Here is an 18,573-nt window from a genome sequence, read left to right as displayed (position 1 = left end):
TTTGAACAGTAGTGTACATGTATACATAATAATTAATATATTATTTATATATTATTTTATGATTGTATACGTTAGTAGAAAAAATGCAAAAGCGAGTGTTAGTCCTCCTTTTATAAATACGCTGCTATTTAGGCCATGGTGACAACTGTGTTTAAACTCATGCATGCCTGTGCCTGAGTGTTTTTATTTAGATGATAAGTTTTAGTTTTTTGAGGTTTTTCTTGTCTGACTCCGACTCTGAGCCGTATCAAGCCGTCGCAGTGAGCCAGTTTATTTTATGTTGGTTTGATAATTCTTGACCTTTTGTGTAGGCCATTCAGCAATAATCTACAGCAACTAAGCACTTTGGTATCACTGAAGCACTTTTTACGTCTTTAAGGAGTACTTTTCTTGGCTGTGAGCTGGTTGGTGTGTAATTGTGGTTTGCTGACTAAGTCCAAGATGAAGTTAGAAAGAAATACCTCATGACTATAAGTGGAAAATGCTGGCTCAGATAAAAAAGAAACACAACCGAAAGTGTGGATGGGTCTTTACTTGTCTGGTTCATGGTCAAGGGTTTACTGAAATCTTGACTGTCTCCTCACACGTATGAGTGTTGGTGCTAACAGGAATTTGTGCAGACTAAAAGAAGTTCAAGAAGTAAATATGAAAAATAAATAAATAAATAAAGGCGAGGGAAAAAAAATAACTGCCTGCCCCCTGCTGGCCATCAAGAGTAACTTGGATCTATGAAGAAATACAATGACAAAACAGCTTTTACAAGTGAACTTACCCTTACTGACCTAAAATCACTGTGCTTCATCTAAGCAGTTAGATAAAGAGCATCCCACTGTTCAGTGTTTCTAGAATAATGAAAGGAATCAAAGAAAAAGTAACGATACTGTTCTTTGATGTCTCAGTTCCTGAATTGTTCTCACTGTTAGTTGTTGAAAGGAAACGGATGCAGTTGCTGGTTTACTGGGAATCATTTCATGATGACTAATTCCAGACACAGCCACTTCCCATTCATACAAAACATGCATGACACAGGAGCACACAGTCAGAATGTCTTCAGATTTCCTGATCTTCACGCTCGTATGGTGTTTGTGTGTGTGTGTGTTTGTGTGTGTGTATGTGTGTGTGCAGCTGATTGACACATTCTCCACGGAGATCTCAGAGCTAAAGCAGGAGATGGTTCAACCAGCCAGAGAGCCGGAAACAGAGATCTTACAGGGGTGAGTCCATCATTCATTGCTGTCATTGGGAATGGAATGGGAATTTTAGGTTTCATTTAATGGTATATGATGTTTTCTTTTTTATTTAAGGTCAGAGACCTAAGGATTTAAACCTGGAAATAAACCATTTTAATAAAACAAAAGTTAAAAAACAACAATAGAGATTTCAGGATTTTGAAAATGCAACAAACTCATGCCACTGGTTCAGCTGGTGTTGCTATGTTGGACCTCTCAAGCACACCAAGTAAATGATTTATGTATATTAATAATAGATTTATGTATTCATTCTGTATTTTGTATAACAGACATCAGCTCTTGTCTCTTGCGGAGTTTTTTGGATAGTGTAGATTCATAGTGTTTGTTATTGTACTTCCTATGTTCTCCAGCAGGTGGAGTGTGTCTTATTGTTATGCCATAGTAGGACATGGTTTAGCAATACTGCAAAGGAAGTGCATGGATAAAAAAAAATTAAGGTGTTTCACAATCAGCTTTCAAAAGTGTGGAAAACAACTGAAGTGCCAACCAAAACAAGCTTCTAATCAGTTTTTTTCTTCATTTGGTATTGGTGTTTTTTTTCTTCATTATTCATTTTGACTTATTGTGGTCAATGTTTTTAATCAGCTTTAATCAGACTTGAAACTCTTTACATATTGAGAGACAAAGGCAGTAATACCTCCTACTTTCCAAACCCGCATTGACCTATCATACTGTTAAAAACAAAAAAACAAAGCAAAACTTGACAACCACTGCTTCAATAAAAGACCAAGTGTTGTTTTTATCTGGTGATGTTGTGAAATAAAAATGTCTCTCTCTAGATAAAGGAAAGTTCTCAGAGTAAGCCAAGGTTATTTCATTGTATGCATATCGTTTAGTCAACATGTCTCATTATTAGCTTAGACTCAGTCAGTAAGAATTTGGTTTTTATTGAAAAATATATATATATATTTTGTTTTATTCAGCAATGAGGCATTTAATTAAAAGTGACAGTAAAACATTTATAATGTTACAAGAGATAAAATAAATAAATGCTGTTCTTTCTATTCATCAAAGAATCCTGAAAAAAAGTTAACATTGGTAATAATAAGACAGTAATTAAATTGTAATTATATTTCGATATTTTACTGACTTACTGTAGTAGTAGTAGAGTGGGTTTCTCACAAATTTATTATGTTGGTTGGTCAATTTAAAAAAAATAATGAATTTTTATTTTTACTGTTGAAGCGATCTATCGATAGATCTAGCGACCTATCACAATCTATCAATCTATCACTATTGACAACCACTGCTTCAATCCAGGACCAAGTGTTGTTTTTAATCTTGTGTTGTTGTGGAATATAAGTTTTTCTCTCTCTCTATGTATATATCTGTAGTCTGGAAGGAGAGGTGAGTGGTCTGTTCCTGCAATCTTCTGCCTGCGCTGGTGCACCTGGAGTGAGGGATTCTGGGTATGACTCTCTACGCAGACGCATGAGCATCCTGGACCGATTGATGCAGACACACTCTGTATGGTTGCTGCTGTCACTAAGCGATGAGGAAGCCAGACGCATTCTGCAGCCGCAACCGGCAGGGGTAAAGATACTGTATGCGCAGATGCAGCAGCCAACTTGCTTAACAACAATAGGTTCTTTTGTAATTAACATTCTTGATCTTGTTCTCTCCTTTCATTTGTGCGTCTCTGTTTATTTCTAGAGCTTTGTGGTGAGGAGGTGTTATAAACTGCAGAAAAAGGTGATTTCCCTGCGAATGGACAGTGACGCGCTGATTGTTCAGGACTTCCCTGTTAAAGAGAGCCAATATAGTAAGTACTATAGCAAATGTATTTCCATTTACTGACCACTAATAGTGTGTGTCTGTCACCTTTTTCACTTCCTCCTGCCTGAAGTTTTTGGTGGTTTTTGACTTACCTGTCCACGTCCTGTCTAATTGTTCTCTCATCAGAGTAGCAGTTAACTTAGTAATGAACTACAGACGTTTGTTTGATCGAGAGTTTTATTGTGCCCCTATTATGAAATTTTAACGGTTTTACTTTTTTTGTTTTTTGGAGTCTACTACAATTTGTTTCGTAGATATGTAACAGGAAGTGAGATTGGAATTGCTGACGACTTATTTCAGCAGTTCAGAATCTATTCTTTCTTTTATAAGACAATAACTTTATTTGTTATGCACTTTGATCTTTAAAACTTTGCAGACCTTTTTCATTCACAAACGGCTATATTCATACGCACTGCACGAATAGGAGGGCTGTGGTACTGAATGTCAGTACAATATATGTGTATTGTGATATACAGCATTCACTATCATTCAAAAATTTGGAGCAAGATTTTTTAGAGATTAATATTTTATTATATGTAAATTAATATATTCAGTAAGGATGCATTCAATTCAAAAAGTTCAAAAGTGACAAAAAAAACTTTTACCTCCTATTGCAAATTATTTCTATTTCAAATATATAATTATTTTTTAGCTTTCTGTCATCAAAGAATCCTGAAAAAAAGTACCATGGTACCAACTGATAATAATAATAAATGTTTCTTGAGCACCAAATCAGCATATTAGAATGATTTAATCTCTGTGTTTTCTCTCTCTGCCTTTGTCCGTCACTTTCTACACACACAGTAAGTGGGTCAGATCCTGTGCGGCTTATGTGAAAGTTTAAACGTACAAATTTGGCTCTGTTTACTTTTCCCTTTGAGGGAGACTGTTCGGTCATTCCACTTTTCCAATAGCAATTCCAGTGTAACCTTTTTTTTTTGGTGTCTCTTTATTACAGCTTTTTCCCTGGAGGGCTCAGGGATCAGCTTTGCAGACCTCTTTCGACTGGTGGCGTTCTGCTGTATCAGCAGGTAAGATGATCCCATTCTGAAAACAAACTAAATTGCTACAAGACTGCTCTTTTCTAAGATAATTCACTGATCTATTTTATATTTAAAAGATGGAGGACAGCGACCATTTTGTTGGTGTAGATATTGATTTATAAGAATTCTTGCTTCTTCCATATGAAAGTCTAAACAGGTTTATATGAAAACGAATGATTTCCCAAGCATATATCCTAGACTCAGCCTAGCACAGCAATGTTAGCCCAACCAATGGCATGAGTTTCTGTTGGACTGGGCCAATGGAAGGGGGAGGTGTTGTTGTTTTTGCATGGAAATTAAACCCTGCCTTCACCGTTAAGAAAATCATCTGAAGTTCTGAGAATAAACCTAAATGTTTGTGGTAAAGTAAAACCAGATGATGCCGATTCAATTACATTCCAGTGCAACAATGATAATAACAGGAAGGAAGAGTCTAACTGGAAACATTGCCTCTTTTTCTTGAAACAGAATGAATTCAAAGTTAGTTTGTCTTAGTCTGTTTACATACTTAGAGCTCACCCATAGTTAGAGCTCTGTAATGAAGAGGCTTACCAGACTTAACAAATCCAAGCCAGGTCTGTGCCAATGCCACGCAGAAAAGTCAGTGGATAAACACAGCCCTCTATCTGCCAAATTCACCTACAGGCTTTGATTAACAGCTATTTCACTCTCTTTCTCTCTCACTTACTCATTCTTTCTTTCACTCTGTCCACGAATGCAGACAGCGACTCTTTGCACAAAAATTCTTGCTGTTTATTAGTATTTGTCATCACTCTAACCGTCTTTTGAAGGATGTTTGTAATGTTTTTAACTCTTCTCAACTTTAATTTGTGCTCTTTAGGGACGTTCTGCCCTTCACCCTGAAGCTCCCTGAGGCCATCACGGCTGCAAAGACCCTTACAGATCTGGAGGAAGTGGCTCAGTTCGGAAGAGGTGAGTTTTCTTCTCCGTCCATGAATGTTTTACTGAGCCTAACTGCTGACTGTTGGGTTTCAGCGTTACTCAAATAGCATAACTGCTCCTGTGTTTATTGTATGTCTGTGTGTTTGAGTACAATATTAAAACTTTGACCTGAATTGAAGATGGAATGCAAACATCTGCATTAGGTTTGAAGTACACACAGCATTACACCCAGTGTAGCAAAGTTTAATCATTGATGGGCACTTAGCAGTTTTACATGGTTAAAATAAAGCATTTAGCTAAGCATTTTATTTACAAATAACCACCAACTCTAAAACATAAAGACAAAATACACAGCATATGTATAGAGAAGGGGTGCACATATTACAATTATAATGATTAACTGAACTTATTTTCATGTTATGGCCAATAACCAGTGGATACCTACTATTAATTTGGTAACACTTTATTTTAGGGTTCAATTCTTGCTATTAATTAGTTGCTTATTTGCATGCATATTACTAGGATATTGTCTGTTTATAAATACTTATAAAGCACATATTAATGCCTTATTCTGCATGACCTTTTTCTATCCTTAATCCTACTCAATACCTAAACTTAAAAGTTACAAAAACTACCTTACTTACTATTAATAAGCAGTCAATTAGGAGTTTATTGAGGCAAAAGTTGTAGTTAATTTTGAATGTCTAAAGTACCTAAAAAAATTGTTATACTATCTAAATAAATAAACATTAAAATCAGTCATTTTAAATTCTACAAGTGAATTTATGCATCACAACATAATGTACATGAAAAATGCACTTTAGTTTTGACATAGTTTTGACAGTATTGGAGTGTAGACTATGGAAAAATACAAAAGGCAGCCAATACAACATATTATAATGTTGTACATAGTGGGTCTTTCCATCTATTTGTATTGTTATTAAGACTTAAAGCCCTAAACCCACTGGCTGTATGAACATGCTGGATTCTGTAGTACAACAACATCCAGCATGTTGGGAAAAACAGAACGTTAGTCAGATACATCCTGGAGTATTGACAATACAGGTGTTAATGTGCCAGCAAACACACGACAACATTCGACACGTGGCATTTAACACGCTCATGTGGACAACATATGCGGATGATGAGACTTTGGCTTGGTGAAATTGACCACAGATGTGTTTGACGCCAGTAAATGTCTCTGTCAAACAGATCTGCCTGTGTGCTTTGTGTCTGATACAGTCTGCATGTTGTAACGTTGTACTTTAATTGACGTATGTGATGTACGACATGATTGTAGTAAGACGTATAAAATCTTGAAAACGAAATTGTTTGTGGAATTGTTTGATTAGCAGAGAATGTAAGGTGCATTACAAAAGAAAATGATCCTGCAATAATCTGAATTTCTTTATCTTTATCATAATCTGAATGTGAAACCAGTAAATGACTTGTTTAGGTCATGTTTTAATTAAAATTCATCCTATTTTGTGAAATTATATACTTGAAATCTCAGAGGGGATCATATTTTCCTCAGGAAGACCAGGCAGTCTGAATGGGATAGGTGAGACGGTGAGTCTTGGCAGGTAGGGTATGCCACCTGTAATAATACGGTTAGGCAGTAATGAATGCTGAAATGGCCATGCAGAGTTAAGCGGAGAGCGGTGATGGGTGTGGTACCTCATACTAGGATCATTTCCAAGAGAAACTCCACCAAGACAAAATTCCAGCTGCTCATTGACTGACTATAATGATCTGGACTGTGGGGGTGAACTCAGGACAACAAGAGAAGCGTTGAGAATGAGAGCAGACAGAGCAAAAGAGACAAAGGCAACACAATATAATGGTAGCATTTTAAGTTTGTTAACAGAGACAAAGAAGAGATAGAAAGGATAAAAGAAAAGTACGATTGTATACACAGGTGCAGGTTTCCAGTCATTCCACTCCTGCACAGGTGTCACTTCGGCAGAACTGATCTGAGTGACGCAAACACTTCCCGCTCTTGTCTCAGATGTCATCAGTTAGGAGATGACTATCACTGATAAAAAATTTTTTTTTAAATATATTCCTATATTTCTTTTTTAGCTTTCTGGCAATGTATTATTATTATTATTACTGTTATTATTTAATAATTTAAATCATTTGAAATATCTGTTGTTATGACACCAAATTTGTTCTAAATTAAATTGGCAAAGGTTTCAATTTGTTTACCTTAAAAATATATTAAAAGATGCAGCACCCAGTACATGCTAAACTTATCTCTAAATATGTTACAAATAATTAGTTAATTAATTCTATTAGATTTTTATATCTTATATTGTAGTTATGGTTATAGTTGGTACTTATAGTGTTGATTCCCCCAAAACTTGATCAAAGTAAAAAGTGTCGGTTTATTGAAAATTCAAGATCACATAACCAAAACAAAGAGAAGTCATTCTCTTGTATTGCAAACGTTTGAGGGGGTGGCCTTTAGTATGAACGTGTGTGTAATATGAGAGGAGGAACTGAGAGCTGCACCGCCTGTGCTCCCCCCACCTTCTCATCAGCATGCATGATCTCACCATTCACTACTCTACCACTCACAACTCAGACAGCAGAGTCACTGCATTGACTGTAGACGTGTAAACTTTTGCGCTCAAACTATTTACATACAGTCTGAAGAGAAGACTTGATGATTAGATGTAGCGTAAGTGTAATTCTCCTTTACTTGTCTCATTGTTTTAAGATTTAGTTGATTTGCTCACTTCAATGTTTTTTTTTTTTCATTAGTTTCCCTCATGGAATTTTGTGGTTTTATGTTTGCGCCCACTCGATTGTGTCATTGTGTTCTGAATGCCAGTGCTTGGATTTGTAGGATAACCCTTTCAGAAGCATTATCTGAAGTGTCTGCTAATGTTCTTGAGCTTTTTTGTTAATCACTTGACATTGTAGCTTGATATCAGGAATTCTCTGAAATTACTTTTTTTGGTAATATTATTCTGTAATTACGTAAACAAAATTGTTAAATGCCTCTTAGTTCATCAAAATTCAGAGAGCTTTTCTTGAATTTCTTTTTCTTCTTTCTTTATCCAAAATTAAATTAAATTATTAAAATGGATCCTCATTGTGTGTTATCTTTCTGCAGGTTTCTGGGACTCTGAACTGTGCAATAAGAAGTCTTCTGTGTCTGGGGAGACTAAAACACTAAAACATATCTCCCCAAGAGTCCCAGCCATCCCATTCACTCGGACCCCTTCTGAACTTGAATGCAGTCAATCCAACGGAGCGCTGTGCTTCATCAATCCCCTCTTCCTGCAGACACACCAACCTAACCCTTCATCCAAAAAGCAAGAAACATCCCCGGGCAACACAGGAGGCTCTCAGCACCACCACAGTGCTCTACATAGAATAGATCGCCTGAACGCCGATAGCAGCATTTTTTGCCATACAAAAAGCACAAAAAACAAATCACACGCAAGTGTGAGTAGATCCAAGAGTGAGAGATCCCCACCACCTCGACCCCCACCTCCCCAATTTGCCTCCGGCAGATCAGCAGTTCTCCGTAAACAGAAGACCATGCCTGAGACGGTCTGCTGGATCAAAACGCCTCAGGAAAAGAGCAGCCTGCTGGGGAGGTTGGGATCATCCTTTAGTTCCTTATCTCCCTCATCCTCCCCACCCAAAAAGTTCAGTAAGCCCATCCTGGTGCCCTCATCTCGCAGTAAGAATTCCTCCGGTCTGCTTGACGCAGACGGCCTCCGCTGCCACATGGCCCTGGATGACCAGACCATTGAGGAAGCCGTGTCTTGGAGCCTGGCCAAGCTGTCTTCGTGCAACTCCACCACCCTGGAGAACTGCAGCCCTACAGATGAGCGCTGCTCCACAGGACGAGAGCGTCTGAGCGACATCAGCATCTCCACCTCGTCCTCAGACTCTCTTGACTTCACCCACGGCTTCCCGCTACCTATGGAGGCCAGTCCCTCCAGAACTGAACGTCCCATTGGCGACAGCAGCCTGGAGGAGGAAGAAGAGGAAGAAGACGATGGCATCAACTTGGAGAGCGACCAGGAGGTGCCACCGCCCTTCAAGTCGAAGAAGCAGAACGGTGCTGGTTCATTCGTTCTGCCGCGTGCGCTGAGAGGACATTTGCGCAAAATGAGCAGCGTTCTCAATTCTCTGATGACGCCCGAGAGGAGAGCCATTCGGAAAATCGTTGAGCAGTCCAGGGATAAAGGGACTTACTTTGGCTGCCTGGTGCAGGACTATGTGAGTTTCCTGCAGGAGAACCGTGGCTGCCACACGTCAGGCTTTGACCTGCTGCAGACTCTTAGGCAGTTCATGACTCAGATGAAGTCCTTCCTGCTGCAGAGCTCGGAGCTTGACCCACCTATTGAGTCCCTTATCCCGGAGGATCAAATTGGTAAGGCTTCCTTCCTTCAATACGAAAGGGAACGCAATTAGTTTGTTTTGAAACAAAAAATTACATTGATTGTTTTGGCGTCAGTAGTTATACAAAGGAAATAGGGGTGTGCAATATGTGTTGTCTATGATAATAATTAGCGTGCGAGCTGACATTATCAAGTATGGCATGTGTTTAAAGCATATGCTCTGCGTATTTCAGTATACAAATAGCTGATGTGCATGTGATTGTCTTGCCGCATAAGTGCATTGTGTAATTCTTTGAGTGATGCCTTAGGCCCTGTCCCAGATGCTACCCTATGCTCTTGTTGTCCTTTTCCGGGCCCACACTAATGCTGCATATACTGTTGGTTAGTAGTCTGCTGTGGAGCCTGCAAAAGTGTGCATTGACTCTGCAAAGGGAGGCGCAATGTGGTCTCAAATTGACGCTCTGCAGTCTCATGGACCACAAGCATGCAGCGGCCATAGCAAGACCACAAGTACACATCAGATGTGCCATTTGGGGCTGGACCATTGAGCACTAAACACAGTTTGAAATGACACTCCTCAGCAGTATTAAAGCACTTAATGATCTTGTCGATGTTAATTAACTTACTTTCAAAGCGGAGTATTAGAGGAAATTATATTTGCTCTGACATCTTGTGTTCTAAAACTGGTGTTTTTTATGTATTCGTAGTAGAGGTTAATATACAGTGATAATACAATTACTAAAGACAGATCTCATCTTGTAAGAGCTGTGTAATTTAGGATTTCCAACATATTCATCCATATATATTCCTTGGTGATCTATTTGGAATAATCAGCTGTGTATCAGAATGTTGCTTGTTTTTAAGGGTCTATAGGATGGAAAAGTGACATTGAGAATGATCCAAGGCTGTTTTGCGGTTAAACATCGGATGAGATTCTCACAGGCTGAGATTGCCTTGAAGGACTGTTTCTAATCTGAATCTTCCTGTAAAATGAGGCACTCTGTCTCCATTGCCACTGATTTACAAGGACCCTGCGGCCCACCACTAACAGTACAACAAATATGACCTTTAAACTAGATTTTTAAGTGTACAAATAAAATACTATATTTTGAATTGCAGTGCATTTTATATTATGCAGCAATTCATATTATTAATCCCATGATAATTTCTCTTTGGTGTGCGTGCGTGCGTGCGTGCGTGTGTGCGTGTGTGTGGAGAATACTGTAGCTGGGAAGAGGGCACGTGTTTAAGATGTTTCTCATTATGTCCAGTGGTATGTTGAATACTGCCAGTTTACAGGCCTATTACCCTCATAGACCCATTGAAGCAAAATTACTCTGTCAATATTTCCCTGCCACATTTCTTGTTGTGAAACATTTCTGTGTGAACATTATAGTATGCACAGTATGTAATATTACACAACATTACTGCTTATTGACATTGCACCATTGCATAATGTTTTTGATTAAAATATATATGCAACATTCAGAAAAAATGGAAAGTGTGATATTATACATTCCATATACATTTTTTAATCTGTTTAATCAGTAGACATTGTTTTCAGAATGATGCAGAAACATTATGATAATGATTTTTATAAACAGTGCCTTCTTTAAGACTTTCTTTGGGTGGAAACAAACAGTTCACCATCAATATGAATGGTCGGGTCTCTGAGGGTTAAACCTGTGAGCGTGTGTGTGTGTGTGTGAGGCAAAACTCTCATGTCCGTTCATCTCGGCCTGGAGGCATTTTACTCAGCGTGAGCGGCACACACAAGGCACATTGAGCTGAGATATACACTGGCATATTCTTGTGTGGGCAGAGAACCTTTAGTATGGCTTTTGTATAACAGGCCACACGCCTTTCACTGTCAGCAACAGGCAATTATATACTTTATACAAAGACACACCAGCTGTAAAAGCCCAACAGATCTAGTCTACACGCTGAAGCAGTTTAGTCATCACGAATTTGGTTCAGGTTCATTTTGATCAATTCTAAAGTATTAATAATGATTTTCAACTCAGCCGGGTTTTGTTTTGGTTCTTCAGGTCCACCCCCCCCCCCCCCCCCCCCCCCTGCTTGTTGATTCAGGCATCAAGTATGTGGGTGTCAGGCAAGAATGTAGAGAAAAGGGCTCTTGTTCAGAACTCCTAAACTGATGCTGCTGCCTATGTGAACTGGCAGATTTTGATGTATCCGTGTTGTGTTTAAACAAGCCCAGCACAATAAGGGCCATAGCTCTGAGATTACGCCGCTGTGGAGAGCAATCCTTTTCTGCGACTTAAAGCTATAAGAACAAGCTTGAGTGCACAGTTAATTACTTTTTTCCCCCCAAAAAAAGTCTGTTTTTGAGTCTGTGTTCCAACTCAGTTCTCATAACTCACTTTTGAGTCATAACAGGGTTAAGACGCTCTGTTTTATTGAGATGTGTCTGGAAAGACTTATTGTTGCTACTTCAGGCCCAAGGATTTTTTGTTGTTATTGTTGTGCCTTTGCTCTAGTCTCAGACATGTTTTTTAAGGAAGTACTCAGAATAGAGATTCAGTTTGGAGTTATCATTCATTTTTCCCGAAATACTTTGTTGATTTAGAGGGGTCAATAGACTGTTAAGGGGAATTTTATTTTGTCTATTTGTCCGGTTTAATTTGTGTGTGCCTTTTGTTCTCTGCTGTGACGTACTTTGCGGCCTTGTCTCCCAACTTGTGTTTGTTGTGTGGAAAGCATCAGTGGATTCACTTCTCCTGTCACTGAGGTTTCATTTTTCAGCCTGCAGTGCAGACATGGAGCGAGATACAGACAGAGGGACCGCTATGTAGGAGAGACTCTGAGGAGATTGTTTGAGGGGATGTTTACCAGCCTTGGAAGATAGCCTTTTAAGTAGAGACGGCCTTGACGACTGGGTGCTTCTGATCTGAGCCACATTCCCGTAAACATTCCTGTCGCCATCACTGCTGTGGTTTCCTGTTGACCTGATGTGCAGTGATAATCTAGCCAAATATTAAGGACCCAATTCACAAGAATTTGCTCTACACGACCGTATACATTACATTTATATATTCTGATATGTAATATGTACCCCTCCCAGTCCCATCGCTTTCACTGTGTCTGCGGTAGTTCCAGAGAATAAAACTCTTTAAGTGGAACTACAAATCAGGTTCAGTTCCTCTAAATCTTTGGCTCTGAGCAGAGCTCTTTGCATCGCTCACAAAAGTGACAGGAGCGGGGCTTGTTTACAAGGCTGTCTGCTCTTTCCTGGGACAGATAACCATATAAACACATTTGCAACAGCTGATTCTGTTTAATTGATTTAGCTGTGCCAGAGCTAATGTCAGGAACACAATGCAAGGCACAATGAGCTGGCTATTTATTAGTTGTGCTTCTGATACATCATTTCTTGTTAATGGAGTGAGTGGGAGTTTCTGTAGCCTTGGCTGGGGAAAAAAAAGGAAGCTGATATTTTCGCTTTCCGAATGTTGTGGACACTTATAGATAAAATGTGACCCCATTGTGTCCACTGGCAACAAACAGTTTTGTTTTTACATTTTACATGCATGATGTCATATGGAATACATCTCAAAAAAAGGTTTAGTTTACTTAATTTATGAAAACCGGTTTGACCAGTTGTTACGGTCACAAGCAGTTGAGTCACGCTGCCACACGATTAGGGCGTTTACAAGTGAAGTGTTAACTGTCATGTTACAAGTTGTGATGTGAAATCATCCAACCTTTCATGGATATAATGCACTTTCTTTCTTAGAAAACCGTCGGCATACAAATCATCATGCCATTTATGTTTTCCACTTACAATTTAAATTTGTAGTAGACCCAAAAAATGAAAAGGAAGCACACAAATGGTATTAGTTTGCGTTCACTACTATACATCTTTTTTTTTTTTTTATGTTACGTACACAGTGCCACAAAAGCATGTTTGTTGTCACCACTTAAGACGGTGTTGTTTCCCTCAGTGGTCCAGTGTGCTCACAGAAGCCTCGCTGTCAGCATTTTCCAAAGCCTGATTAAACAGTACATTCTGTTCTTTAGATCAGATGATTTTAGTTATACATTCCCTCCCTCTGGTTTATAGATGATTTTACAATTTAGATATGGTCTTCAAGTCATGCTTGCACAATCAAAGTTACAAGACAAAACTTGCGTTGTATTTATGTGTGAGCATACCGGATACTGTTGAGCTGTCACTGGAGACATTTTGTACTTGTTGAAGAGTTTTGGAAAAGCAGGTGTAAAAATAGTGCGAGCAGGTATTCCCCTATAAAGGAGGAAATGGAACGATGAGCCACGTTGGAGATCCCAGTCAATATACTCATGGTCACAGTAATTTCAGCCACAAATAGACTTTATTTATTCCATTTTTTTTCTGTTCCTTTGCCTTCTGTAGTTATAATGGAGTGCACCAAAACAATTCCAAAACATATGATGTGTTATGGCTATATATATATATGTGTGTGTGTGTGTGTGTGTGTGTGTGTGCTTTTATTCAGCAAGGATGCATTAAGTTGATCAAATGTGACAGAGAAGAAACTTTTACATAGTTACAAAACCAATTTATTTGAAATGCTTTCTATTCATCAATGAATCCTGAAAAAGATAAGCAGCACAACTGTTTTTCACGATGATAATAAGAAATTATTCTTGAGCACCAAATCAGCATATTAGACACTGGTTTGGTCACATAGTTACACTGAAGACTGGAGTTACCAACACATGAATAAATTCATTTTTAAAATAGAATAGAAAACTGTTATTTTAAAATGTAATATTTCACAATATTATTGTTTTTACTGTAGTTTTGATCAAATAAATATTTTTTTATAAAGAAAAGTTTACAACGTTTTATACAATATTTATTAAATGTTTCGCATTAAAGGTGCACTGTGTGAGTTTTAGCGGCATCTAGTGGTGAGGTTGTGAATTGCAATCCCCCACCGCTCACCCCTCCCTTTCGAAGCACATAAAGAAGCTACAGGGGCCGACACAGGACAAAAATGTTGTCGTCGGTGAGAGCAGAGAGTGACTAGCGCTCTGTAGAGAAGTTTGTCCGTTTAGGGCTACTGTAGAAACATGACGACGCAAAATGGTATTAAAAACATAACTGTACATTTAAGTAAGGTCTTTATACACCACTGAAAACATAGTTATGTATATTATAATGCAATTCTGTCAATAGATCCTCATAAATACTACACACTGCACCTTTAACTGCATCTAGCTTTGACCCATCACCTATTGTTATGCAACTATTCTATGTGATTATTTCAATATAATTATTACATAACTACTTCTTCCTCCATAGATCAGGTGATGGAGAAAGCCATGCACAAGTGTGTGCTGAAGCCCCTGAAGCCTGTGATAGAGGCCGCTCTGCGGGACTTCCAGGTGAGCAGCGGGACTTGGCAGCAGCTGAAGGAGAATCTGGTTTTGGCCAAAGCCAAGCAGCCCCAGGAGATGGGCGTGGATGGTGCTCTGCCCCCTGACCATGTGGCCATAGAGAAGATTCGCCACAAATTCCACAACATGTGCAAGATGTACTCGCCAGAGAAAAAAGTGTCTCTGCTTCTCAGCGTGTGCAAGCTTATCTACACAATAATGGAGAGCAACTCAGGTACATGAGTGTGATGTAGTTGTGTGAAATGAATTAATGTGGTTGTGCACAGAGTGCTTATAATATTTCTGCGTAGACTCATGGTTTCAATCTTTGTTGTAATAATGGCAGGGAGGATGTATGGGGCAGATGACTTCCTGCCCATGCTGACGTATGTGATGGCCCAGTGTGACATGCCACAGCTGGATGCTGAAATACAGTACATGATGGAGTTACTGGACCCGTCACTGCTTCATGGAGAAGGTACAGTAGACCCTAAGTTATTGTGTGATTTTGTTGGACATCAAACTTGTCAGTCTTTTTTAATGTTCCAATATTTCTTATCCGATCTTAGGAGGCTATTACCTGACCAGTGCATATGGGGCAATGTCTCTCATCAAGAACTTCCAGGAGGACCAGGCAGCTCGTGTGCTGAGCTCTGAGACCCGTAACACTCTGCACCAGTGGCACCGCAGACGCACAACCCAGCGTACTGCACCATCCGTGGATGATTTCCAGGTAAATCCCTGGTAAAGTTATTTACTATTTTCCCTTGAAACAATATACATATAAATATATGATTTGCAATAATAATGGTAATGAAGAATTAATATTGCTAAAAGAATTATTAGCAGTAATGCTTAAAAAATATTAATATTATTTAATTACTTTCAATAATTCTTTAGCAGTGATAGGAAATTATAAATTGAACTACATTTTGTGATTATTAAGTGCAGAAAAGACACGCATAATAATGATAATCGCAATAATTAACTATTAGCAGTAATAATAACAATATTGAATAATTATTATTATAACTTAGTTAGTTCACCCAAAAATGAAAATTCTGTCATTAATTACTCACCCTCATGTCATTCCAAACCCATAAGACCTTTGTTCATCTTCAGAACACAAATTAAGATATTTTTGATGAAATCTGAGATCTTTCTGACCCCACATTGACTGCAACACAACGACTACTTTCAAGGTCCAGAAAGATAGTAAAGACATCGTTAAAATAGTCCATGTGACTCCAGTGGTTCAACCTTAATGTTATGAAGCGACAAGAACACTTTTTGTGCGCAAAAAACAAACAAAAATTACAACTTTATTCAACAATATCATCTCGTCTGTGTCATTCTCATACGCTGTTGATGTAGTAAATACAGTACAGAGCTTCCGAGTTCTAGGGCAGAACGGCGGTTCACCATTGGCTGGCTCTTGCGTCAGCATCACATGCATGCGTCGTGGTGCTCACATGAACAGCATCGGCCAATGGTAAGCCGGCACTCTGACGTAGAACTCGGATGCGCTCTGCTGTATTTACTACATCAACAGCGTAGGGGAATGACACAGACGAGATGTTGTTGTTAAGATAAAAAAAAGTTGTTAATTTGCGGGGGTTTGCGCACAAAAAGTTTTCTTATCGCTTCATAAAATTAAGGTCAAACCACTGTAGTCACATGGACTTTTTTAACAATGTCTTTATTGCCTTTCTGGACCTTGAAATGACGTTGCTGCCTATGGGTGGCAGAGAGCTCTCCGATTTCATCAAAAATATCATAATTTGTGTTCCAAAGATGAATGAAGGTCTTGGAACAACATTTGTGTGATTAATTAGTGACACAATGTTCATTTTTGGGTGAACTAACCCTTTTAATTATGGGAGTAAAGAGCTTTATATATTGGCATTTACACCTAAATTTCTTCTTGTCTATATTCAGAATTACTTGCGGGTGGCCCTGCAAGATGCAAGCAATGGCTGCACAGCCAAAACCCTTCAGGTTCAACCTTACGCCACAACGGAGGATGTGTGTCAGATATGCGCGGACAAGTTTAAAATTTCGGACCCGGAGAACTACGCCCTTTTCCTCTTGACAGATGAAACCACACAGCAGCTGGCCCTGGACACTCACCCACAGAGGATCAAGGCCGAACTGCACAGCCGCCCACAGCCACAACTGTTCTTCTTTGTGTACCGCCAGTTCCAAAATCTCACTGTCCCTACAGACCAGCTCAATGACAACACTTTGTCCAACTGAGAGAGCAAACCCGAATTCAATCAGGTCCTCTCGAAACTCCTTCTCAGCCACATTTATTCATCTCCTTCCTTAGGAACACTGCTAACGTCTGCACTGTTTTGAGAAAAGCTGGAGGGAAGCGGAAAATGTGCTTGGAGGGAAATAGGGAAGGAAGGATGTGTCTGACAGATGCAGCGTTTTTTATGCTCTGTCTTCACTATTTTCAAAACGTTTTGGGAAGTTGCACGAGACCATCACGAGAGAATAGCTGTATCCAAACTGCCAATGTTACAGTATGCCTGTTTATTTCTTCATGAATGCCCAAACATACACATTGTGTAAGCTTTGCGCATTCCACATCAAATACACTCCAGAACTGTGCCAGGATTGTACATACTATACCTCTCCTATCTCCTGTGTTTCGCTGTGCTGAGAGACTGTGGCATTTTTTCGTATGGCCGCTCTCCCTGCAGAATGAGGGAGCTGTTCAGTGCATTGAGGTGAAGACTTTCAGGTTCCTCCCTTCAGCATTTGTTCAGTAACATGGACATCTCAGTCCCTGAGGCCATTGTGGACACTTGTTTTCTAATGTAAAACTGATTCATGATATTTTTTGCAGTTGCTGGTAAACTGCATTCTTTTTATATATATGATTTATTGTAATAGTATTGCATGTGTCTCTGTGATAAGACCAATTAAAGAACCAGGCATTGTTGCCAGTGATGTTTTATCATATTGTTTTTGTATGAATTATGATTATGATGTTTTTTTTAAAGTCATTAGTTGTAATGGATATGGTAGAAACGGGGAGGTTTAGTTCTAAAATACTGTACTACTGACAAGCTGAACATTTAGGGCTTGTGGTAATCTGAATCTCTGTTGTACTGATATTGGTTCTGATTTACAGGTTTTTAAGAACGGACACAAAGGGCTTTTGGCAAGTAGAACAAATGGAAAGATCTATGTAAAGTATGAAAGAATAAGGGGGGGAAATGACATGGACTTTTAAAGCAGGTTATGAGACATTGGTAGAAATGATCAGCAAAGAGAAATGATTTTTGTGTCACTGTAAAGTGTATCAGGGAATACCGGGAAGGATGTCACATAGAGGAGAGTAGTTCTTTAACATTCATAACTATACTCATAACCTCTTAACTGCAATAACTTACCAAGTATGTTCTATTAATGTACTTTACATTTGCATGTTTTGATGTAAACTCGGGGCATTGTTTTATTTTTTTTTTAAGAGACCGGGGTGCTGAAATGCTCTAATCCCATGTAATAATAATATAGAAACACTAGTCACATCTGAAACAAACTACATGTTTTATGTCTTGAAATGTATTTTAACCAGATATTTTAAGTCTGATAAGTGTATACATATTTATATGCAATCTGTGCAGGGATTTTTCACAGATTTGAAATTCAAAAATATTGTGTATTAATTTGGAGTAAAGCTCATCTTTATTCTTTAGTCAGTTCTTCATATTTGCCTTTTTTAAATGTACTCTTTTGCACACAATAAATTGATGTTGAACATGTATTGTCTCTGTCATCTTTTATTACATGTTCCTACATGTCTGCCTGTTCTACGTTAGAGGGTGGTTGGGTACCCTG

General features: G+C 38.7%; 1 protein-coding gene across 6 annotated transcripts in view; it reads left to right on the top strand.

The window, feature by feature from the left end:
• Positions 1-18,497, top strand: part of rin2a (Ras and Rab interactor 2a) — a 39,715-nt gene extending 21,218 nt beyond the window's left edge. For 4 of the 6 annotated variants that reach the window (XM_079843225.1, XM_079843223.1, XM_079843222.1 and 1 more), the window contains 10 exons: positions 1,126-1,214; positions 2,585-2,783; positions 2,904-3,012; positions 3,985-4,057; positions 4,911-5,002; positions 8,094-9,368; positions 14,648-14,956; positions 15,068-15,199; positions 15,291-15,454; positions 16,660-18,497. In XM_079843225.1, coding sequence (XP_079699351.1) covers positions 1,126-1,214; positions 2,585-2,783; positions 2,904-3,012; positions 3,985-4,057; positions 4,911-5,002; positions 8,094-9,368; positions 14,648-14,956; positions 15,068-15,199; positions 15,291-15,454; positions 16,660-16,977 — 2,760 coding nt within the window. In that variant the 3' untranslated portion in view covers positions 16,978-18,497. Of the gene's footprint in view, positions 1-1,125; positions 1,215-2,584; positions 2,784-2,903; positions 3,013-3,984; positions 4,058-4,910; positions 5,003-8,093; positions 9,369-14,647; positions 14,957-15,067; positions 15,200-15,290; positions 15,466-16,659 lie in introns of all 6 variants that reach the window. The other 2 variants (XM_079843226.1, XM_079843227.1) reach the window with 1 other exon arrangement.
• The last annotated feature ends 76 nt before the right edge of the window (positions 18,498-18,573 follow it).

Source organism: Gobio gobio, assembly GCF_949357685.1.
Source record: "Gobio gobio genome assembly, chromosome: 18".
NCBI classification, from domain to species: Eukaryota; Metazoa; Chordata; class Actinopteri; order Cypriniformes; family Gobionidae; genus Gobio; species Gobio gobio.
Note: the sequence above shows the minus strand (reverse complement) of the source record. Positions and strands in the feature narration are given on the sequence as shown.